This window comes from Eubalaena glacialis, chromosome 20, assembly GCF_028564815.1.
Source record: "Eubalaena glacialis isolate mEubGla1 chromosome 20, mEubGla1.1.hap2.+ XY, whole genome shotgun sequence".
NCBI lineage: Eukaryota > Metazoa > Chordata > Mammalia > Artiodactyla > Balaenidae > Eubalaena > Eubalaena glacialis.
In genome coordinates, this window is record NC_083735.1 from 205,101 (window position 1) to 230,761 (window position 25,661).

The 25,661-nt window shown below is 42.3% G+C and overlaps 1 protein-coding gene across 4 annotated transcripts in view; it reads right to left on the bottom strand.

Moving 5' to 3' along the window:
- The window catches only part of LOC133081392 (teneurin-3), a 319,076-nt gene that overhangs the window by 11,964 nt on the left and 281,451 nt on the right, over positions 1 to 25,661 (bottom strand). For all 4 annotated transcript variants that reach the window (XM_061177486.1, XM_061177487.1, XM_061177485.1 and 1 more), the window contains 2 exons: positions 9,398 to 9,573; positions 7,688 to 7,923 (listed from right to left, as the gene is read on the bottom strand). In XM_061177486.1, the coding sequence (XP_061033469.1) occupies positions 7,688 to 7,923; positions 9,398 to 9,573 (412 nt within the window). The remainder of the gene's footprint in view (positions 1 to 7,687; positions 7,924 to 9,397; positions 9,574 to 25,661) is intronic.

Below are 25,661 nucleotides of genomic sequence, written 5' to 3' on the forward strand. Positions count from 1 at the left end.
TGCTGTTCCAATACCAGCCCCTTATTACTCTTCAGGGTCCCCACTATTGTTTAAACACCATTTATGATAATTGATTCTCTTTGTCAGTAAATTAATTTAGCAACTTCTTGGGTACAAGTGCAAGGCAGTAGATTAACTGCTCTTTTAAAAGGTTTCATTAAGCAGAAATACAGCCTGGCATTTGTTCAAAACCTTTTCAATTAAATTTTGTAACCTTAAGCAACTGATAAGAAAAATGCCGAAATGCATTTGCTTTAAAGTTTGCTCAGAAGATATGAAGGTGGTAAACCTGACATCTCTGCACATTACTCAAATCCCTCCCTCCCCCCCAGCCCAGAAGACATTGGGAAATAATTGCTTACTAGATTAATCATGGCTACATTAAATAAAACGGTGGTAAATGTGATTCTAGCCCTTCAAAGAGCAGTTAATGTGGAACCCACATTACTGCAAATTATTAATTAGTTTAAATAGCAGGAGGTTACAAACACGATCCTTGTTTTTGGCTAAGTGCTGACGTGTCACAATTTTTTGGAATGCCTTTTTCTTTGATAACATCTGGTTCACTGGCAAGGACTTCAGATCCTTCACTCCCACATCTACACAGTCTGACCACTGTGCTTACTTTACAAATCTAGCCCCGTGCTGTTGTTGTAGGGTCTCTGTGTCACGTCCAGAATCTCTGACTACATCTGTCTGTTACTGTGTGTGGTCCAGGGCACACACCAGCCAGCATTTGTTACTGCGGTGGACATGTGGCCTTGGTTAAATTCTACTTTACACACGGTCTACAGTGTTTGCAGAAGACCAGGGCCAGTCCATTCTTTGGTTTCCTACTGCACCTTTGTGGTGATGGTGGCTTGTCCATACCAAAATGCTCGTTAACTGTTCGGATTGTTACAAGTTAAATGGGAAAATCTTAATTTTACTTGACCATGTCCTAGCTAGAACCTTCAAAACAGACAGCTCCAGCTGACCACTTATACACACACACACACACCACTTATACACACACACACACCACTTATACACACACACATATATACCCACCACTTATACACACACACCCCACTTATACACACACACATATATACCCACCACTTATACACACACACACACCACTTATACACACACACATATATACCCACCACTTATACACACACACACACCACTTATACACACACACATATATACCCACCACTTATACACACACACACACCACTTATACACACACACACCACGTATACACACACACATATATACCCACCACTTATACACACACACATATATACCCACCACTTATACGCACACACACCACTTATACACACACACATATATACCCACCACTTATACACACACACACACCACTTACACACACACACATATATACCCACCACTTATACACACACACACCCCCCACTTACACACACACACACCACTTATACACACACACATATATACCCACCACTTATACACACACACCAATATATGTAAACATATATGTATGTACATACATAATATACATGTATATTTATGTAAAATCTGGGATAAAAATTTGTGCCTTGTATCACGGCCATTAAACAAGTCCCATGAAAAAATTCTCCGTAAGCTTTATTTAAACTTTTCCAATTAACTCTTCAAGGGGAGTACTGTGAAGTCCACGGAAGGGTAAAGGTATCAGCTGAAAAGAAGTTCATGCCTAACAGGCAAAGTGGTCGGGGTCAGGGTGCCGGGGAAGCACCCAGATGATTCACAACGAATGGGAAAGCGGAGCCCTGGATGCAAGTGAGGAGCCCTTAATTTTTCAGTTCTATCACTGCAGACCCAGCTGATGCAGGAAAAAGGAAAACCCCTTGACCCGTAGAGCAACTGGTATGTGTTGGTGTGGGGTGTGTAGCTGTGTCGGAGGAGGAAGCCAGGAGTCCGAAAGCCCCATTTCCACACACCACAAGGTCTAGAAGCAGCGAGGCCCTGGGCTTTCCGTGAGTTTATATGATTCTGGCCAGCCAGCTGGAGGCTTTCCGGGCTTCTGTCCCCAGTGGGGATGTCTGCAGAATCGTTGCTCGGCCTTTTGTGAATGTTGTGAGCCTTTACGCGTTTAGGTTCGCAGGGTGCTTTGTGTACCCTGGAAAGAAGCTACTAGCTTACAGAGATGTATTTTTAGGTCTGTAGTGTTACAGATTTGATTTGATATCAAATAGCTCAATACTGAACTGGCAGAATCCAGCTCTTCAGCTTCTATTTGCACACTTGTGATGCCTTAAGGAAGAGGCTTTACAAAATTTAAATGGTTTCCTAGGGCTCTTGTGTGTCTCGCATTGTGATTTAAACAACAAAACAAAACAACAGAGTGTTAGGTTTGCCCTCCTTTTTCCTTCCCCAGGTTATTCCAGGCTGCGAATAGCCAAGCGAGACCGCGTGTGTGGTTAGTTTCCGTAGACTGTGCGGCCCGCAGTCGTACCCCATCTGTTTGCGTTTTACCTGTATTCATTTTAATTTGCATCTCCAGTCTTTATTGCCTTCCTGAACCCTCCTTTGCCTCTGCAGTATTTCCTATGGGTAGAGTACAGGAAATCTGCTCTGCAGATCTGGTATGACTGCTCGGTTAGGAAGGGAGAAGGGCCAGAAGGCAGGCCTGGAACCCCTTCTTGGCACGCCTGCACCCCACTACCGGGCTTCTGATTTGTCTCTCTGGTTTGGGACTCTGGCTGCACAACACCAAAGCGTCCAGGAGAACATCTAACGCTGCCATTGTGTGAGCTGCCACACCAAGCATGTCACCACATGGAAACATCTAGAAGCACCGCGAGACCAGACATCTGGATAGCAGTTAAAATTTTTCTTTTTATCCAGACAAATGCCTTTCTTGTGTCCTCCAACTGAAGAAATGAGGAAAGAATTAGAATGTGGCTGTGTTTTTCTCCACATTCGCAACACAAGCCAAGGTTTTAACTGTTCTTACTGTTTCCAGACACCAACCACTGTTATTCAATAGGTAACACTGCAGAAGATACTAACAGATCTTTTGTTTTTTTCCGTCCCTCTCAAACCTGCCCACACGTTCTCCTTTGGGTGTTGCAGACAAAATGCACAAGTCAAGGGACATTTCCATCTGGAACATAGTTTGCTTACCTATACCTGTATGAAATCACAACTATTTTGCAAACTTTTTTTTTTTTTTGACAATCATAGAGGACCAGCATTGTTGGCCCAGTGGCCTTTTAATAAACGTTTTTAACATAAAAAAAAAATCAAGTTACATTGAGCAGTTCACCTGAGACGAAAAACCTTCTCTCAGATCGTTACGATACCTCCAGCTACATAAAAATGAATCCAAATGTTGTGTCTGGATAAGAGCTCACCATGAATTCCTTTGTGATACACAGCGTTTCTTTTAAGTAAGCATGGAAAATCCCCATGTTCAAAGATCATGTCCAGCATGACTGCAATCAATCACAATGTCCCTTTGGTATCGGGAAGTGGGTAGTTATTTTCCCTCTGTAATGCTTGAAAAACTGAGGCATAAAGAGGTTAAAACAATGTCTGTATGTTTGACGACACAAAGCACAGTCAGACTGTATTCAGGTATCCAGAATGTTTGTGACAATATCTCAACTCCCTGGTGTCCTTGTTAGAACATCAACTGTCTGCAGGCGGTTCTGAGTCCCCTCCACACGTCAGCAAGTGCCAACTGTTCTGCACCATCCCACTCTAGGCCCTGCCAGTCAGATGAAAGTGAGACACAGGACGTCACACAAACGTGATGGGCGTAAGAAGAGTTAAATAAGCTATCATATTTACGCATGCCTCGAAACACCCTTTCGGCCTTCAGGTTTCGAGAATTGCTTTTTCACATAATCCACTAAATGTTTTCCTTTAAGCATCAGAATTCTGGGCAAGTTTAGAAGATGACTTTTATTATTAGGATGCCATAACAATTTTTGGGAATTGATCAAAGGCTGGTTCTAAAGTCCAACACTGACAAAAATTAGGACTGTTTACCAAATGCTGTAAGACAAGGACAAGCGACTATTATGCATGTCTTTTTTAAAAAAAATGTAGGTACAAGCAAGTAAGCTAAGGAATTGTCTCATCTTTGTTCTGTTTTCCCACGTCTCTGCCACGATTGCCTCTGCTGGTTATTCCTACGTATCCAACCCCTTTTCCCTTAATGCAGTTTCACAGAAAATGCTTTTCATGTTGCTCGTTTCTTGTATAATTTTTCCTTTTGTACTCCTTGCCTTTTTTTTACTTTGTAAACGACTCCATCTAGTGTTATACCTATTAGATCCACGTGGTCTATTCAACTGAGTGCTAGGTTTCCTGCAGTCAAACATCTGCAAGGGTGTGCTATTCCTACAGCTTCTCTCTGAGAAAGATCTAGAGGCAATGAAAGAACCCAATTCTAAGGCTGGCTCTTCCTCATTCTTTCATTTATTGAATAAATATTTGAGTGCCCACCCTGTGTCAGGCCCATAGCTAGATTTCGGCCAGTAATGTAAAAACGAAAAGACGTTTCTGCTAGGAGATAATGAAAGGTAAGAGAGGAGACGTCCTCTGTTTCAGGAAAGGGGGGAGTAAAAACGGGCAGCTTTTCAGGCTGCTTCTGACTCTGATTCCTGATTCAGAGGCCCTGCTGGCCTCGCGTCATCCCCCTCCTTCCTCCTCTGTGCCCCAATTTGGCAGATTCCAGGTCCGGTCCTCCAACCAGATTTTCACACCACTGCTTTCCTCTCTTAGAATCCACAGAGGATGAAATTAGCAAGCCGAGCTGGCACATCCAATCTTATCTTGAAAGTAAGCAACCCTCCCTTGTGATCTTGGCACTGTCTCTATGTGAGCCATCACACATATCAGCTGGAAATCTCCTTTCAGTGTGAACGAACAGGCCGTTTTAAATAGTATATTTTCTGAAATGACTTGCTGAGGCATTGTCCTTCTGCTGTTTAGAAAGAAACTCACACCCATGCCTGTGTGCACGGGTCTCTCCTCCCCAAAGGGAGGTGTTTTCTTCATTTAGAATCAGGCTGAGAACCAGAGACTTAAAATCGGCTTTTTCCTCTTTTCCTCTACTCTTCTTAATTCCTTTTTTATGTCTAGAAAATCAGTATTAAAAAGGAAAAAGAAGGATGCACTTAGACTAGCTTGTCTCAAAGAACAGTGGGCCACATGTTACGTGGTCAGTTTCTGGGCAAAGCATTTCCCATAATCTTTCCTATGTTTTCGTAACCAGTGAGTTAACCAGATTTTTCCTATCCATCTGTTGTGTGGGGATAAATGCCCACTGTTTGTGCCCATGGTTCAGATTCTCTGGGTTAGGGTTACAGAATATGTAATCATGCCTTTCGTTTTTCAAGGATTTTCACATTATCTCATTTGATTCTGTAACAATTGTGTGAGACAGCAGCAGGGTAGGGCAAATTATATTTATCCATAATATAGCTAATCTATATCATGTCTGTGTCATAAGGTCAGGTTATTATCTAGATAATATTATATTATTGCCATCATAATATGGATATCATCATATAGGTAAGGAAAATGAGCTTCACAGATGTTAGGATTTTCCTGTAAGATTTATTATTAGTAAAAAGTGGAGCCTGATCTAGAACCCATATTTTTTGAGCACAGATGTTAGCAGAACCTTTATGTCTTCTGATGAAGTAAGTCCCGTGTCCAAGTACACGTGTGACTCTGTGCGTGTGTGTATGTGTGTGTACAGGCACACCACGCCTGCTGTAGGGGTAGCTGACTAAGATAAAGCCTGTGAACTAGCTTCCAGTTTGCAGTGACCCAAGGAAGCAGGGCCAGGGGCAGCGGTCAGTGGTAGCAGCGACAGGCACGCAGGCAGCTCAGTTCCTTGTTTCGGCAGAAGAAAAGGCCAGGGCTGGCACTGACTCTGGTAACAGGCCAAGACCCTCTGAAAGTGACCCCGGAATGAGCCTGGAGCTTGTTTTCTTGCCCATCATGTTACTTGCCCCCTAATCTTGCTCTTCTTTCTGAGCTTCTATTGCATCTTCTTCCAGCCCTTCTCATGGGATAACCTCCCTCCAGCCTCCCCGGCTCCTATCCACCAGAACTCCTGGTGCGGGGCCCTGGAGCTAGGGCATCCGGGCTCCCATAGGCTGGGAGACGGGCGAGATGGGAGCACAACACTGGTTCCAGAAGACCCTGCATTTAGAGCCCCAACCCCTGCCTTGCAACTGAAGAGGAATTAGAATAGAATGGTGAGTTGGATAGTCTGTATTTGATGCACTGATTCTTTCTTACTTGATTTCTATTTCTTGGAAATAGCCAGAGACAGTATGTAGTAGCTGTTTCTCACCATGAGGGCTTGTCCTGGGAAATAATGTTGGCCTGTTATAATAATAATAATTTAACCATTTTTTGGTGCTGAAAAAAGGACATGAATGGTATCCTCCATGTTTTTTGTCTCTCCTTGATTTTAAGTAACTTTTTTTAAAACAGCAAGGGAAGTAATTTTAGGAATAGTTATCTACATTTATCTGATAAATGAAAATCTGTTTGCTAATAGAAAGAATGAATCCGGTTCAGTTTATAGTGGTTTGAAGGTGGTTCCTTGTAACCTGTGTTTTAGTAGTTAATCTATGTTGTCTTAACCAAACAGCTATCATAAATCACAGCTTGCTTTCTAGATATAGTTGGCCCACAATGTGAGAGGGAGGAATAAAAACACCTAACAAGGCAACACAGAGAACATTTTGCAAAGGTCAGTTACACTAGCATAATCAGCAATGTCATCACACTTCTCATAACAATAACGCAAGTTTGGGTTTTCCTTCAGTAGGGAGGAGGGGGCAGGGGGGTTCCGACATTAGTCCTCTTCTAGGTGCCCAAGCTGTACTTTAAAAATATTGAGAATGCAAAGGAAGAATCCACCTTTCAGAGGCCAACCCATCTCTTTCAAGATACATATTTATGATTTGGAACACTTTTAATATTTCATCCAACTCTTACTCATCCCCATCCCATTAGGAAGCCATCACTCCTGAGTGGGTAAAGGAAAAGCATAAGATTATTAGGGCAATATCAGTACAACAAGAATCCGTTGGCCATCCAGGCTATTTGGAATTGTGCTACATGCACTATCCTAATTTCCCAAGGAAGAACTGATTTTTTTTTTTTTTTTAATTTAACATCTTTGTTGGAGTATAATTGCTTTACAGTGTTGTGTTAGTTTCTGCCGTATAACAAAGTGAATCAGCTATACGTATACATATATCCCCATATCCCCTCCCTCTTGCGTCTCCCTCCCACCCTCCCTATCCCACCCCTCTAGGTGGTCACAAAGCACCAAGCTGATCTCCCTGTGCTATGCGGCTGCTTCCCACTAGCTATCTATTTTACATTTGGTAGTGTATATATGTCCATGCCACTCTCTCACTTCGTCCCAGCTTACCCTTCCCCCTTCCCGTGTCCTCAAGTCCATTCTCTATGGGAAGAACTGATTTTTAATCAAAGCTATATTAAGAAAACACTTTTCTCAACTAGTTGGCCTTTTCTACGAGCGATCTGATGGCTTGATGGTTGGCTGTAACTCATGCTCTAAGGTAAGGTGCTACCCTGAGCGTGAACAGGAGATGAGTCCTAGGCCCACCCTCGTGGACAGGCCACTGCGTGACACGGCGGACCGGGAGGCTGTCACCTCGCTCTGACACTGACTTACCCTGAGCTTTCGACCGAAGACATTGACTTTGCCTTGGGCTTGCTCTTTGCGGAATCTCCATTCCACCAGATTCTGACCGTTTTCACCAGGAAGAGTCATGTTTCTTTTGGCAACTGTTGGGTTAGCTGTGCCGGCCAGAACGTGCGGCTCTGTCTGGTAGTGTGAATCCAGGCCACTGGCATAGAGGATTCGAAGGGAGCCGTCGTAACCAACCTGGTAGCTGTTTCTTAACTGATCTAGAAAACAAGCAGCACAAAACACGAACTATAGGTGTGCATTAAACACCGGATCGCTTGTGGGGTTAGAAGTGATACGAATTTCTACAACACTGACTGGACTCCATTTATAAGGGAATGAAAAGTACTTAATGATATCCTTTTAGAAAATAACAAAACAACTTTGATGTCTGCCATCTCATGCTGTAACAGATTTGGCTGAATGTTAAAGGCAAACTTTAGGGGAATTTAAAGTCCTTCTCTACTTTATTTGCCTGATGAAATAAATGAAGGTTTGACCTCCAGTAAATATTTTGCAAAGAACCAAGTATGTGTTCTTTTCAGAGGTTGGTGTGTCACCTCCAGGGGTTTAGAAGACATCTTCCCAATATTCATCCCTATGTCTTTTGTTAAAGATGTTTTGAAACGATTTAATATCTGTACCTTCTATACCAAAAATATAAGGAGATATTTCCCCCTGAAATTGACTTTAAAAAAGGAAGTCATCTTATATTTTGTACAAAACACCCTCTCATATTGTAGGCTATTGCCTCAACTTAAAAATTTTGAATAATATAGGACCATTTGGGGAAGCAATGAATTCAAGCAATACTGATTTTAGATGACTGTAGAGATTACCTGACAGAATTGGTAAAAAAAAGTCAGAGAAGTTTAACTCAGATTTAGCAATGAGTCTTAGAGCAATGACCTCACAGTTGCCATTGTCATTGTAAACAGGTCTTTTCAAGATTACATCAAAAAGGAATATGGTGGGAGGTTCCATCATGGAGTTACTGGACATGTATACCTACAGACTGAGTGAAAAAATGGAAAGTCAAGCTATTACACATATGGGTACTTGAAATTTGGTATACAATTTCCAGTGATGGCATGAGATGCGGATTCAAATACTGCATCATGCACGGATTCAGAAAGTTCACACTGCTGGCCTCACATTGCTGTCCTTCCGTGGCAGTGATGATGATGCAGAAAGGGCCTTTTGATGCAAGTGAAGAGTGGGAATTAACTTGTTTTATTAAATGCGAAAGAAAACCATAATTTCTAGGTTAACAGACTGTTTTAGATATTATGTGATTTTATATATGTATATATTACTAAATAAACATTACATGTAGACATTAGACTATCTCATCGATATCTCTAGGGGTTTATATTTCCACCTTCTCTTTCCTGGTTCATCTTATAAAATGGGGGTTGCCACATTCTACCTGGGTGCCAGTGGTATTTTATTTTTTAAAGATTTTTTTTTTGGTGTGGACTATTTTTAAAGTCTTTATTGAATTTGTTACAATATTGCTTCTGTTTTATGTTTTGGTTTTTTGGCCCCAAGGCACGTGGGATCTTAGCTCCCCGACCAGGGATCGAACCCACACCCCCTGCATTGGAAGGTGAAGTCTTAACCACTGGACCACCAGGGAAGCCCCACCAGTAGTATTTTAAACTGGGCCACTGAAAGCTCTGCTTTCGTGTTTACCTTGAACCATGGTGTAGAACGAGTCGATGGAGGACAGATTTGAAGTGATGCTGACATCTTCTTCTCGGCTGGATGACTCAACGTCCACCGTGATTGCCTTGTCCATGTCTCCGTGGAGGTTTGTGACCACTCCGGTTGGAAACGTCACATTTGTCAGACGACCTTCACTGTCATAGCTGAATAAAAGAGGCATGAACTCGGCGTTAAATAGGAAACTGCAAGTTCTCCTTACTTATGAGCGAGTCTGCAGCAACAGTAGCTGCACACATTTGGGAGAATATTTGTCTTTGTGCACGAGCTGTGCAGTGAGGACTTCAAACATGCTTTGAAGTAACCAGAAGCCTGTCTAACATAGAAGAGCCTCACCGGTGAGGGCAGGAGTAAACAGAGCAGCTCCTAACCTCAGCATATTGTTCCCTGAAGTGTGACCAAAACCCTCCTGCACATCTAATTTCCTGTTTCAAAGGGAACATGTTTGCTGATATTAAATTTCTTAGTGTTCCTCCATATTTTCTATAAAGTAGATTTAATTCACTGTTATATCCTTTTTGAAAGTTTTACTAACTTATGCCCTCTATGGCAGTGCAATATGGAAAAAATATATATACATAACTTTGTAAAGCAGTATATGTACATGCATGTATGCATTTGCATATGTAAAGATATTCCTTTGATACCTTGAGACATCTTCAACAAATTAATATAATAAGGCCTTTTTTAAAGACTTTATTTCTCAGTGATTGACATACTTTATAATAGTAAATTGGGACTTAAATGTTGGCAGCGTGGAGATAATCTATCTTGTCTATACTGATGTTGTAGGAATGGGTGATATCTTGAATGATGATTTATCATGTTTACTGAAATGAGATGTAATATTTCCTGACATTGAATGACTATTTCCTTTTTTATGATACCCTCACTTTTTTCTTAGCATATAAATGTAAGAGGCCCCTATAATTTAAGTGTTAGGATATATTTTAAAAAGCTATCTTATTATCATAAATATGCATTACAGATACAACATTTTTCTAAAAAATGGATTTTTGGGGTGACTTTTCTATTGGTGGCAGCACCAGAGAAAATTTCAAAAATGACAAGGTGGTTTGAAGAAAGGGAAAAAAATGTAAATTCTGGATGAAAAACCAGGGACTTCCTTGGGACAAAAAATATACTTAAGAATGGATTTCATATTAATACCAAGGTTGCTTCATTAATAAAAGGTCTAAGTGAGATGGAGAGCTGAACCATTCCCTACTTAAAATAAGCCCAGATGCAGAACTAGGAAACAAAGAATCTTCTTAGTGAAAGACAGAAGTTACCAGAGGAGGGAAAAACAGTGAAGAGGATCCTAATGATGGGTGTAAACACGGGGTGACAAGGGAATAAGGGGTAGAAAAAAGGACTTAAATGATATTTTGGAATAAAAGGAGAGAGGGCTTCTAGACTGTAAAAATCAGCTTTGAAAAATGAGGTTAGGAATTAGGAGCAGAATCTAGCAGGCCAATGTCATGGTGGAGCTAGGAAGGCAGAAAGGAGGAAGGAGAAAGGATGCCTGTTCAGGCCCCATCAATTCAGTGGGGACAGGATCACTCAGATCATGGGTTTGACTGACTTGATCTGACAATTCGCCTTGCTGCTTCGCCAGCGGCAGAAACGGGCACTCAGGAGAAAGAGGCGGGCGACGGAGGGAGGGAGAGAGAGAGAGAGAGAAAATGCGCCATTAAGTGTAATCATTGTTTGGACCCATAAAAGGCAGAGCTGAAGTAAAAAAGCAGACTCCCTTCCCTCTCCAGCAACCCAAATGCCCCTAGCAGATGAAGGCATCAGTGCAAGAAACCCAAATTGCTTTTTTGAAGAAATTATTACTCTTGAAGAAACAAACAAGCATAGGTTTATTTATACAGCAAAGCAGGGTTACAGAATTACTGACCAAACCAGCTTAAAGTGCAATCTTAACCTGGACATAATTCTTGCAGCGCTTTACATTTCTCATAAGATACGATGAAAAATAAGCTATTGTGTTTTAAAGAAATTAACACCCTAAGATAAGTAAGTACTAGGGATGTAATGTACAATGTGATAAATAGAATTAACACTGCTGTCGGTTATATATAAAAGTTGTAAAGAGAGAAAATCCCAAGAGTTCTCATCACAAGCAAAAAATGTGTATTTTCTAGTTCTTTAACGTTGTATCTATAGGAGATGATGGACGCTCACTGAACTTATTGTGATAATCGTTTCATCGTGCGTGGAAGTCCCATCATTATGCTGGACACCTTAAACTTACACAGTGCTGTCTGTCCATTATATCTCAGTAACACTGGAAGAAAAAAAAAGAAGCTATAGAAAAATTGAAAAAAGAAATTAACATCCTTTGGAATGCTCCTACGTAAAAGGCAGTTCAGTGCTGCATGATGCCCCCACCCCCTTCCCATTTTACGGATGGAAAAATGAAAATATGATGTGGTCAGGTGATTTGATCTGGCTCTCTTTGCATCTCACGATGGGGCCATAACCGGAACTTTCATGCACTGGAGCCAGGTCCCTTAGCCCTTCTGTAAATCACAGGGCTTGACTTGAAGTGGAGAACGGTAGCTTTATACAGGTGATGCCACCTGCCAGCACTCTGCTGATTCATTCTTGCTGCTGTCACTCACCTGCCCTTTATCGACCCCTTTGCTGGTTTATGTTTTCTAGCTCCATTCAATCTGAAGCAGGCCTGTCACCTTTCTCCCGCAGAAAGCATTTCCCCAACCTCTGCCTCTGCTCTTTCACTGGCCTACCCCACGTTCCCTGTCCTGCTGGGCAGGCATTCCCTACCACAGGATGCTGAGTGCATGGCCACAGAGCATCAGATTCTGCACATTCAGACGCTAACCTATTAGCCTTTGGTTCTTTGGAAAATAAAAATACAAGCAGCCTTTGTAGGCAGTGCAGTTAGAATGACAGAGGGTTAAGCTGGCATCTTAGTGGCCCAGTTTCACAGTTTAGCCCTGGAAGTCCTCAATTTGTGCCTTCAGACGAGTGGCTGCATCTACGTTAAAGCACTAATAGGGCTGAAGGGCTCGCACAGGGCCGGCCAGGAAAGCTGCTATTTCGGAAGGGCCCTCAGAGCATCTACCCCGTCAGTCACCTACCAGTTTCTGAATAAGCTTTGTGGGCTAGTTACCGTGCGAGGGGATTGTGGGTACACAGAGCATCAGAAGTCCGGTGGTCCAGAGTCCCCCCCACCCCCCGAGGGCAGGTGATGGAGTGATGTCATGCTACAGCAGCAGGGAAGGGCCACGTCAAGGTGGGGGCCTCAGCTGGGCCTTGAAATAGACACGGATTCATACAGGTGGGTAAGGAAGGCACAGGACACACCCCAGCCAGGACCACAGCCAGGGAGAGGGCGTGGGGGCGTGAGGACGGACGGGCTGCGAGGTCAGGGAGCAGAAGAGCCCCCTCCTCAGAGGCAGAGGGTCCACGCAGGGTCCCTGATACGGTAGCGGGAGGCTCATCACTGGGGACTGCGACGAAGGTTTCAAAGGGAAGCAAGGCTTCAATTAGGCTTAAAGGAGCCCAGGGCAGGGTGACAGGTCAAGCAGGGCATCCTTCCCAGACTTGCTGATTTCACAAACCAGTACAAAACATAAAATTGGGGACCAACAGAGAGTTTTTAAATAAAGACTCCTCACCTGTAACTAGCATCATTTCATAAAGGAAGGCCATTTACCCATGCCACAGATAGAAAGGACCTAACTTCAGGGTGAAAGTTCTTGACAAGGAATCAGTAAAGCTTTATGAAAATGTTCTCCCCATCATTATTTATTTTTTCCATTTCACTGTGGATCTGTGAAAACTTTTGCACAGATTCGCACCTATGGCAACAGAAATGCAACGAGATGGATGGCAGCCATTAGAATTGCCAGGGAACGCCGGATAAGGGAGGGAGAGAGAATAAGGAGCCAAGATGCCTTTCAGACATGGCAGGCGAGCCCTTCTTTAGCAAAAGCAGAAAAACAATGCAGCAGCCAACGTTCGCCTGTCCTCTGAAAAGCTTTGATCCCAGATGCTAACGGGCCTTCCCATCAAATACACGCCTCTGGACACACTCTCTGCTTCCGTGCAGCTTCGCGGCTCTACGGAACGTTGCTTGGCCTCGCTGGTGAACTAGGCCTGCCCAGCCTGTAGATTTGAGACATGGTTTTCTTTTATGAGTTTCTTGAATTTACAGTGCGATAGGCTCCAGGCAATCTGACTAGAACATCAACTTGATGCCCCCCTTTCCACTCATCTGGTCTCAGCCTCACAGCTTCAAATTCATCACACAGCACATTCTTTTCTGCTCCCGGCTGACCCCTCTTGACAAAGGCCCCTTGCTGGAAAAGACAAACCTCTCAGGCTCCCCACGACCTTTGGGAAGCTTTTCACTGATGCTTCTCTATTTGTTCGTTTTTCATTTTGATTGCGTTATTTTGCCTAGACTTGCTGTTTTAGCCTTTGTGGTATATTTTTAAATCTCTTTTTAAGTTTCCTAAACAGCAGGATTATTGACAAATGCCCCGGAAAGCCAGAGCCTCAGACCTTCTCAGTCGAAGACGCTGATTCCGTTCTGACGTGAAATTTTCTCTCTCGCTCCGCTTTACAGACACAAGTTCCCAACTCTTCACTTTTCCTTCACAATGTCTCTCACGTGTCTTCCCACTCCCACAGCCACCCCAGATTTCAAAAGCTGGTCTTGTTGCCTCTCCCCGTGCTCACGGCTACCAAATCCATCTTCCGAAACCGCCCCCCGCCCCCGAGTACAACACTTCCCTGCTCAAACATCTTCTAGGTCGTTCCTCAACGGACAGAAACACTGACCGAGACTGTCACCAGCCAAGGTCAAGAGACTATTGATACCGCAAGTGTATTCAGGTGGAAACAAAGTTGTTGAAAACTTTTTTTTGCAAGTGTTCTAAAAAATCAGAACAAAACTAATTTATTCTAGTTCTGTCTTCATTATACACCACACGTTGGTGAGTTAAACACAACAAAATTATTTTCTTTTCTTTTAAAAGTGTCTACCAAAGATAAAAAGAATAAGGTAACAATTAACATGTAGTTTGTTGCATTAAAAAATCTGATATACTTATTTCTGTTGTCTGTTAGCTTGTTCTAAGCCTTTTAACTCTTACCCCCAAAAAAGTCATTGTTCAAAAGCAAACATTCAATTCAGTTGATACATTACAGTAGAGTCAACTAACATCATTCAACAAAGGTAACAAGTTTTCTTTAAAACTCAACAGGATTATCTGTTGTCTTCAGTGCTTCCCCATAACATGGCTTCTTCTTTTTTTGGCCGCCCCGCGCGCCATGTGGGATCTTAGTTCCCCGACCAGGGATTGAACCCGAGCCCCCCTGCAGTGGAAGCGCTGAGTCTTAACCACTGGACCGCCAGGGAAGTCCCAAGGCTTCTTTAATCAAATGTTTCGTTTCTAAAATTACCTTCTGCTTTTGAGAAAAATCTGTGTCCATCAGAGCAGGGCTTTAGAGAAGCAAGCAAACCAGCGAAGAGAGGCAGTCATCGCCCTGAGAGGGGCGGCTCTTTTGAGGAGTGGGCTGCCCGGTCCCCCTTGGTTTGCGATTCAGCCTGACGCTGAACTGGTCTCAAAGGTGAGACAAATGTATGTATTTACTCCTAAAATGTTGGCAATGCCCCTCTCCCAGACCTTGATTCTCTTCACCTGTAGAGGAATGGACACCAGCCAGCTAAACGCATGTGTCACCTCTGACTGGTTTCTCTAGTCCAAATCAGCCTGCCTTGAGAAGTTGAGACATCAGGAGGTGTTGGTCTGGATGGGTGCCGGTCATGGCTGGCTCTTCCGTGTCTTCCCCAGGGCCATCCAGAATAAGCTGCTTAGTGGGGCTACATCTGTGCGCTTTTAGACTTGAGTCCCAGTATGGAGTCCCAGGAAAGACGTAATCAACCTGTCTTTCCCCCACTGTCCCCCTGACACAGAGGGAGAATCTTTTCTCCCATCTATCAGAGTTCCTTTAATCCAATGTCCTTTCATCGTTTAACAGCCTGCAAAATCAAAAAAAAAAAAACACCCCCCAAACAAAATCCCCCCCCAATCTTGCCATCTGTTTGGCAATACTTTTCTCACAATGCTAACCCGTAATAACTTCTTATCTGTCATTGTGGTAAAGCAGAACAAAATTACCAACCTCATCATAACAAGAACATATGAACAAATCGGTCCTGGATCTGCATTCCTGATGAAGGACGTGACAAACAGCAAAACCAGAACAGAACCTGACTTAAACTTCTCGTGGTGGACTGATCTGGAATCCTAATAGCAATAATGTGATCTGTAACACTCATATCAAAAGAATTTACATTTAAGTGTTCTGGGAACGAAACTGGGGTTTGTATATTTCAACAGTGATCTCACAGGCAAATCGTAATTTCTTTGAATTCAGGAGCAATGTTGTCAGTTAGAAATCCTCAAAAAATCAGGTTCTGAAGAGAAAATGCAAAATGCTTCCATCATCAAGGGAAGTAGAGCAATCAACCAGCTCTTCAATCATTGGTTCATCTGGTAATTAGTTGTCTGCTACCCACACGTTACCAAAAATAACGGGGAAGATGCAAAATAAGAAAGACAAAAGAAGGTATTATTTTACATGATGTTTGTCTCCAGTGCTAAGAGGATCCTGATGAGAAAGGGTGGAACTGCAAGGGTGGGAGTGGAAAGAGGGGTTAACACATTTAAATTTCTTTGCTGCTGTTGCATTTTATTCAGAGGTCTTGCAATGGGGCAAAATTCTGGCCGTTGCTTTGCTTCATAAACCCAGAAAGGGCAGTGGTCTACAGTCAAGCCACTATCCTCTGTTTTCCAGCACACAGATAACATGAGTTCAGAAGACCACAGACAAAGGCAGATCTTTTCTTTCTCACCTCTGGTCCCGCCCTTACTTTGAACATTGAGCCTAGTGACAGGTGGTCATGGATATGACATTTTTCAATATTTTCGATATTTTTCAAAGATCGAATTCAAGAAAAGTGGCCCAATGCCTCTTTCCTTCCGTGGTCATCACCATGTCAGGGAGAGCTGACGAAGTGATAATGACCAGCTCAGAATGAGTTCCCTTTGTGGTTTGAAAGATTGTGGGTGAGCCGTCATTAAGAGAGGATCTTATTTAAACCATTTAGAAAATGTTTATTCACTAAGGAAGGTTGAAACGAGTGGGACACATCGTATTTGTTTAGACAACAGGTCTTGCCCAGGTCTTGAAATGTAGACTTGCTGGATAGGGGATGTCAGGGAAATTTTTGTTCCAAAGAATCTGTCAAACAGAACTGTGTATGCCCTCGTCCTCCTTGACTGATTCCATGGGGCCCGGGAGCGCTCAGAGGACAAACCCATCCTTCTCCTGAGCTTCCCTCTTTGTATTCTGGCCACTCACTGAGACCCACCCAGGAAATGGCTGTGCAGTGAGTGAAGACAAGGAGGATGTGAAAGACTTACGGTAAAGCTGGAAAGGTTAAAAGCAAAGTAGGAAGCCCATCTGGAATGAGAAATTTTATTATTGTGAATTGCTATGACTACCACAAGCATAATAGATACTAGGTTTGGCTGAAATGCCACATGCCTAACTATTTTAGCAAAAGACATTTGGTAACTTGTTAAATGTTGTTTCTTTTGGAATAAGCCTTGATGGGGACCTAGGAAAAGTTGGGGAGAAACGGCAGAATCACAAATTGTTTTAGAGCAGGCAGGAATTTTTAATCACTAAGAAGACTTTCACTTCGCAGGTGAGGGCACAGAATTTTAGAGAGGTGCCCTGACTTGCCCAGAGTCACAGAGATAGGAGTAAGTGACAAAATCAGGCTGGAACCCAGGTTCTTAGTTTCCAAACCGAATGCCTTTTTCCAATCAGCTTAAGCTGCTTCTCAGAAAAGAGAACAAATAGAGAACAGAGAGAAAGAGGCATCAAGGAACTAATGAGATGTCAATGATTTGGAAATAAGGAAGGATTGGGAGGAAAAACAATAGATGTAGTGGGTAGACTGGGAATCTAAGATGAAATAACATTTAGACTAAAATGCTGTCTATTCGCAAGCTTTATGAGAGAAAGTGAGTATCGTGGAAAGCATGAGGACAGAGGGAAAGCAGAGGGATGGTCAAACGTAGGCAGTCAAGGAACGTGAGGGAGAAAAGGGGGGACAAATACAGAAGGGGAGGTAACACACAAGGCGAGACACAGATTTGATGGCATCAATAATCGGGGGGGATGGCATCCAGTAGCAGAAAAGGCGACCCTGAAGTGTGAACACTCGTACTGTCTCTGTTGTTAAGCCATAGGAAACCCTAGTCTGTAAATTCATATATTCACACTTTTCCGCCCCAGCTAGATGTTTCCAGTGTAATTTCATTCACACTCGGGGCTCAGCTCTTTCCACGGCCACCATGCCCACATCTCTACAACTGACTTGCCCTGAGTTCTCACTGGCTGTTTCCGACCACATGCTGGGCTGGACTACGGTCCCCTCAAAGCCATAATTTCCAAATCAGAGCTCACCTGTTTCTACCAACCTGCGTCCTCCCTGTATTTCCTACCCACTTGGTCACTAGGTCAGCAGATTCTCTTTTCCCTCCCCTCTTGCATTCAGTCACCATGTTAGATTTCATTCCCTAATGACTAACCACCTCCTTCTCTGTAACTTCAGTGCCCATCTGTGGGTCAGGTCTTCACCTCCCAACTAGATTTACTGTCTCCTCACTCCTCTCTCCCCCTTTTCTCAGCCTCCTACTTTACTACATTCAACCCATCCTTACATTGTCCCCAGATGGACCATGTTGTCTTCCTGGTAATCTCCTTCATGGGAAGCCTGTCCACCCAGGATCACCAGGTGGTCAGTTTAAGCCCTGCTTGATCAAAACTGTTATCTCGGGCTTCCCTGGTGGTGCAGTGGTTGAGAGTCTGCCTGCCAATGCAGGGGACACGGGTTCGAGCCCTGGTCTGGGAGGATCCCACATGCCGCGGAGCAACTGGGCCCGTGAGCCACAACTGCTGAGCCTGCGCGTCTGGAGCCTGTGCTCCGCAACAAGAGAGGCCGCGATAATGAGAGGCCCGCGCACCGCGATCAAGAGTGGCCCCCACTTGCCACAACTGGAGAAAGCCCTCGCACAGAAACGAAGACCCAACACAGCCATAAATAAATAAATAAATAAATAAATAAATAAATAAATAAATAAATAAATAAATAAATAAATAAATAAAAGCCCACATCTCACTACATCATTAAAATTGTTAAAAAAACAAAAAACAAAAAACTGTGATCTCCATCTACTCTCCTTTTCCTACTTCCACACACGCTCTACGCTCTTGTCATTCTGAGATGAACGTTCTTCCTAAAACCTACCATGCTCTGCCTCCCAAGGAAATGCTCTGCTCTGGCCTGGAGCACCCCGCCTCGGCTTGCTCACCTTGCTTCCTACCTTTAGGGGTCTCACTTTCAGAACCTCAGATTATATATGGAATCTAAAAAAAAAAATGGTTCTGAAGAACCTAGGGGCAGGACAGGAATAAAGACGCAGACATAGAGAATGGACTTGAGGACATGGGGAGGGGGAAGGGTAAGCTGGGACGAAGTGAGAGAGTGGCATGGACATATATACACTACCAAATGTAAAACAGATAGCTAGTGGGAAGCAGCCGCATAGCACAGGGAGATCAGCTCGGTGCTTTGCGACCACCTAGAAGGGTGGGGTAGGGAGGGTGGGAGGGAGACGCAAGAGGGAGGGGATATGGGGATATGTGTATATGTATAGCTGATTCACTTTGTTATATGGAAGAAACGAACACACCATTGTAAAGCAATTATACTCCAATAAAGATGTTAAAAAAAAAAAAAAAAGAACCACAGATTGAACTTTGGGATGAACTGAGGTCTAGGAAATCTGTTTTGAAGTGTGTGTTGTTTAAGAGACAGGGCAGTGGGGCTGGATGGGCGGGATGCTATGAGGAATCAGGGATGAGGGGATTGAGGAGTCCCCAGCCAGCTTGTCTCCTTCCTAGGTCATCTCCCCCAGCCCTGGGATGGAGTCCAGAAAAGAGCAGAGCCCATATCAGCTCTGCTTTGACACCTCAAGATATTCTGAAGCCAGGATCCTGGAACACAGGCAAGGGGCTTCTCCTGGGAGTCTAGGAGTTAGGGTAGCCTGGAGGGAGGGATGCGGAGGTTGCTTTTATTTCGATATCACAGGAATCAGTCAAAGACGCCGGACAGTCTCTGGAAAATACCCAACTGTCCATCTTCAGTTCTGTGATTATAAAATAATAAAGTTCCCTTTCACTGGTTGTCACCGTGTAGATTTCTTGCCCTGTTATCAGACAACCCTTTAAAATGGCTGGTGTGTATAACTTGCTCTTAGAGTAAGTAAATCATCTGATAATCACTGTGTAAGGGAAGTTGCTGACACACCCCGATATGATGCTATCAGATCATCTAACTTAGACAGCTATGCGATTAGTTTAAGGAAGGAATCGATACTTTTGGAAGCGGCATGTCCTCGGTTTTGAACCATTACGGAGCAACTGAGCACACCTAGAACATTAACTGCCTGATGGAAGTGAAAGCGTTAACGTAGCCTGCAACTGTCGGCGCACCGCAAACTGTACTGAGAAACCGGGACATCTTATGTTATATGTACACTGCGATGTGCTGAGAAAATCTGACTAATCTGTTTTTATGTTTCCTGGAATTTTCTCAAAAAATCTGAATAACACACAATTTCCCCATTTCCCTTTCCGCTTTGAAACCTGGACAGAACTAATTTTTCCTTAAAACTAGATTGCAGAAGAAAATTGGATTAAATCAAGCATTAGTAAAAGCATTGCCTTAGTAGCGTTCAAGTTAGTGTTTGAAATGTACAAAAATGTACAATTATTCAATTGCCTACACAGTTTTTTTTACTGATGTCCCTGCGACTATACATTCTGGTTACAAACTTAAAGCAAAACTATTAAACAATTAAACAAAACAGCAAAAATGGAAATCAACCACAGCATTTTCCCATGGATTTAAGTGATCTGCTGATAAAAATCTCTTAAAATCATCCTTAATGCAGCAAATGTCTTCTTCCATGAGGAAAGAAAGAGAAAAAGGAAAATAAAGGAGAGGAATTGGGCACCAGTTTTAGAAATGTATTTGTAAAATGGGTTGCTTTGTTTTTAATGCAATTTTGGGCAGAAACAGCAATGAAACGTGGTTTCAGCGTTTGAATTTTTAGGCTTGGATGTCGGATGCCTACCAAGGGAAAGGTTATCTTCTCAGTTTTGTCCCATGGAAGACGCCTCTGCAATTTTGCTAACATCATGAGCTATTACAGTCACACACACACATCAGGAGAACACAGCCTGGCACAGATGTCCAGCTATTTAGACATGATTCAGTGTCAACGGGGCCGGACGCATCTTTCCTGACCTGGAATAACCATCACTGAGTTTTCCTAGGTTATCTGCGCTTTCCGCACCCTGTTTTGGATCTGAAGCCCAGTTACTCTTTACGCTGCCTCTCTCTCCTCCTCTGAGATCCCCTTTTCCATCTTCTCCCAGACGATCGGAACTGACGTCAGTGGCAGCTGTGGATCTGTTGTGGGCTCGGGGTTACGTTCATTATGAAGAAATGGTTAAGAAGCTCATTCTGAAATTCCTCAGCTTGAACGAGGGACAACAGAGCACCCAAATGCGAAGCTGGAGACCCACATACACCTACATAAACGTGTAAGAGCTGAAACTCATTTATTTGCTCCGTGAATCTGAATAGAGCTCACGAAAGACCACAGTCAGCCCCGTGCATATAAAGCTCCAAATATTCAAAGTCCCAAGATAGAAAACTGCCACCAACCCGGCTGTGTGCATGTACACGTCAGCCAGAACTCAGAGCTTTTTTTTCCATGTTGTCTTCTCTAAGCAGACAGAAGAGCCTCTAGATATGCCCGCACGGTTTGTCTCTTATGGAGTAAGCAAGCAGAGAACTGTGAAATGCCATTAGTCATTAAATAATTTACTCTATTGCCCAATTCAATACACTGGGTTTGCTTTTGTGTGCATTCAAGTGTAAGAACTGAGGTTTCGCTCTGGCTATGAACTTTTTAAATAATAGATTTCTAGCAGGTAAGATATTTTGGGTCTCCCTGGAATTACTCTAGCTAAGGAATTATAATGGGTGATAATTGTTTTAAAATGGTACGAAGAGCAGCAGAAAATAATCCCTAATACTAAGTGAAGGGGGTAACTAGGCTTATCACAGGGTCCTCAGACAAGGGGACCCCAGAGCTAGACGGACATCCTTTCTACCGCCCAACAAGTCAATGGAAGAGGAGGTCTGAGGCAAGATGGCTTATTCAATTAGCAACAAATAATTATTCTGCTCGTGAAACATATTAGTCTAACTCAGGGATTTCAGAGCTGAGTTATAAACTACCTGACGTCTGTCTTCCTATCACACCGTCTGTAGCATGTCTAAGAATACTGGCCACTTCTCTAACAAATCATAGTAGGGACACAAAAATAACAAGTAACACGGAGAGAAATTGCTGCCCCAAAGACGGTATCTCCAGTTTCTGAAATGAAGGTTTCTTGTGCTTTGCAAACTACCGGTGAACCCTAAAAAGTCACCCTATTTTATTGGTGACTGATGAGACTCTCAAGTTGAGAGTCGGGTTTCCTTTTCCTAGAGCCATTCTTCCTGATACCGGGGCAACAGTATACTTTAACTGTATTTGCGTGGGAAACGTTTTCTGTCTTTAACTCTTTAATCCCAACATTTCAGAAGAAAGTGCTACCAGTATGAAGTTTTCATTTTCGTTAATTATTGTAATAACAAGGTCAACTGAGGAAGTCCTTACTTTATAAAGCAAAAGAGAGTAAATGTGTAATAGTAGGTAAATATATTTCAAAAAATCAACAACAAAAATGAGAAGTGTTAATATTTTCAGCATTAACTCTTGGTACGGAAAGGTCTGAACTGTTTCAGAAGGCAAATATTTACATGATACTCTTCCAAGGGAGGCAGCTCTAGGTTTTATCAGACTCTTCTCTATAAATAACCGTTCACCTGACCCATATTTGGTTTACTCCTCTATCCCTTCATTCAACAAATAGCTATTGGGAGCGTCCTACATGCACTGCAAGCTTCCAGGAGCCGTGGGAGCCACAGAGATAACGGCACAGCTTGCATTTTAGAAAATACTTTCACATTTCATTCTGTACATTCTGTGACATACATGTCACAATACTGTGACATGCTGATGGTAAATGAAAGTTTGCACCAAGAAAAAAAGAAGTGAAATTAAAACATGTAAGGTAAACAATTTCAGCTAATTCTCTTTTAAAATTTCTTTGGTAGAAACTGCAGTGACTGCACTTTTTATTGGTAGGCAATTTATTGATGCCAGGTCTTCTTCCATCTGTTTCTATCCTATAAGGCTTTAATCTCAAGGCTTTTTAGACACTAGGCTAGCTAAAAAGCTGGACACATACAAATGGGAATTTGGGCTGAAAAGTTTAATCTTTCTTTGCAAGGTATTTGTACATAACGATAGATACAGCATGTATCAGATCTAGGAACTAGTGTCACAAAAGTCATGGAAAACAGGTATTTTTCAACTGTGAAGTGTGTTTTTTTCCCCCATAATCTCCTTGTGGTTTTGGTAAAACTCTGACCATTGTCAAACCTCTCACATCCCTTCTTTACGAAAGTACCAAGTACCCTTAAAAGGTGTAAATTAGACATGTAGTACTATAAGAATGTGAGGGGAAATATTACAGACATGTACTAGGATTCTGGGAGTCTGCCAGCTCACTAGTAACGACAAACATCAAGGAAGCCTGGCAGGGATTCAGAGTCCCCTCTGGCTCTTCTAGAACCTTCACATCCAGTCTCATATATCCGAGTCAGCACAGAATAAGCAGAAACTGTTGTTGTCAAGGCTCTGACGAGTAGAGGTGGGGGGTTGAGTTTATCCATCAACAATCTCAGACTTACACAGACAGAAAGGGGCCACTCTGCCAGAATCCAGAGGGTGCTTTCGGAGGGGCTGCCTGATGACCCTCCTTTCCCTTCTTTTACGCACTTACTTTTGAACGTGTTTTAAAGTTTCTCACCCTTAGAAAGGGTGGACCCTTGCTCATTCACAGCTAAATTATAAGAATGTACAGAAAGAAAAAAATGATCATTTGTCATTCTGATATGATGATTCTGAATTACTTAGGTTAAATGCTCTATTTTTTTTTCTGTCTTGTACGGTAATACACTGTTTTGCAAAGTGCATAAATGTTTCTTGGAAATTTTTAAATCATGTCTTTGCTGCAAACATCTAAAGGAAAATTAACAAAAACACTGTTTTTTGAAAGCAATATTTCTGTTTCTTTTATTAGAAAAGCTGTTTCCTCAAGTACTGTAAACTACTATATTCTTAAGTTATAGCAAACACATGTTTATATGCGTGTGTGTGTATATAATCATGAAGTTTATATTTGGTGGAATACTTCAATAATGCTTTTTGGAATAGTTGCCTTTATTGTAATTTATCTAGATGTAAGACTTAACAGATATACTTTAAATATGATGTGTAATGGGTCTGTATTAGTGCAAATATCATTGTGATTTATTTTAATTAATTAAAAACTTTCATTCTTGAAAACAATGCTTGCCCATTATATTCACAAGACAGGTTTGCCAACTCAACCTCTACCTTAACAGTCATGTTGATTCTTCACTAAGTCTGAAATTCTTGGAGAGTGTTTAGTACTAGAGAAATGTGTCTTCTTTGTGTACCATAATATTAAAAAAGTAAAAATCCCAAATTTGTTTATACTATCCCACATCAACTCCACCAATGGAGTATATCCATTTCTCATTGTAGGTCATTAGTGAACCTGTATATGTGTTGCAGAAGTTCATGTGTCAGTAGTAACCCACATGATGAACTTCTGTGCATTGTCAATTCCCAGGAACAAATAAGAACACATTCAAAAATGGCTCACAGAGCAGAGCCTGAGTCCTAGACTGTACTAAAACCTTATTTCTCTATTTTCCCCCCTGCTTTTAAACCGAAACCCTACCAATGCCACCATCATTTCCTGAAGATCTTATAATCAGAGCGGCTCTCCTGCCCAGTCTCATCTGATGGGAGCACTTTTACTGTACTCTTTTTTCGCCTCTTTGGCAATAGAGCCTGCTATCACTTTGAAAGTAAGTGCTTGCCATTAACTTCCAATTTATTCCTTTCCTATTGTGATCCTAAAATGAGCAAAAGAAATGCTAAGAACAGAATTTTTATGTAATTCAATTGCAAAGGTTTGTTCCGCTGACAAAATCATGCTGCTGGAGAAATCCAAGCTACAGGAGAACTAAGCCTAATGTGTAAGTTCTATTCCAGAAAAGTTGTATGGAAAATATTTGTATATTGGATCATTTTTTTCTACTGACTTTTATCATAAATTTGGAGCTGTGTTCCTACAGAAAGTACATTTGCTTCAGCATTTCATCAAAAAAGTCACGCTAAGGAACTCAATATTCATTTCCAGGAGTATTTTGCATTTGTCAGCATGCCGTCTCTGCACATCTAATTTCCCCTTATGGTTTGTGCAATGTTAGTGGAATGAACAAGTAATGGAAAGTGATTTTACACAGTCACAAAATGTGACTGTTCAAAGAGCACATTGCCTGGGCCACTCCTCCACAACTTTAGTAGAAAACCCCAGCTGGACGCTCCTTCTACTTTTTCATATGCTTTCAGAGTGACCAGCTATCTCTGATTTGCATTTAGTGGTAAGGTTCTTATAAGTGGAGTTTAGATTCTCCAATAACTGATTATACAAAGTTAAGCCCTTCTATCTGTGGTGCTGATGGGATCAGCCAAGTTCATTGTAAATGTTTTTAAAGCTTCCCTTCAGTGACAGCTCCCACAACAGTCAGCTTTAGCACACGGGCAAATATAAACCCCAAAAGTTTTTGCCTAAAGCCAAGGCTGCAGTATGTTTCCCCAAAAGTTTGCTGCTAATATATTAGGTCTGTATGAAGCAAAATATTAAATTAATCTTTAAGCAGAGGTAGATTGACCTCGATGGTAATGAAACTTAAGCTTCAGGGCTCCCCACTTGCCTGGGTCCCTTCCAAGGCCCTGAGTCCAATTTTGTCTTTTTTTTTTTTTTTTTTCAGAAAAAGGGATCCCCAAATTACAGAAGCTCCAGGCCCCCCAAAAAGCTGGATCCCACTTGC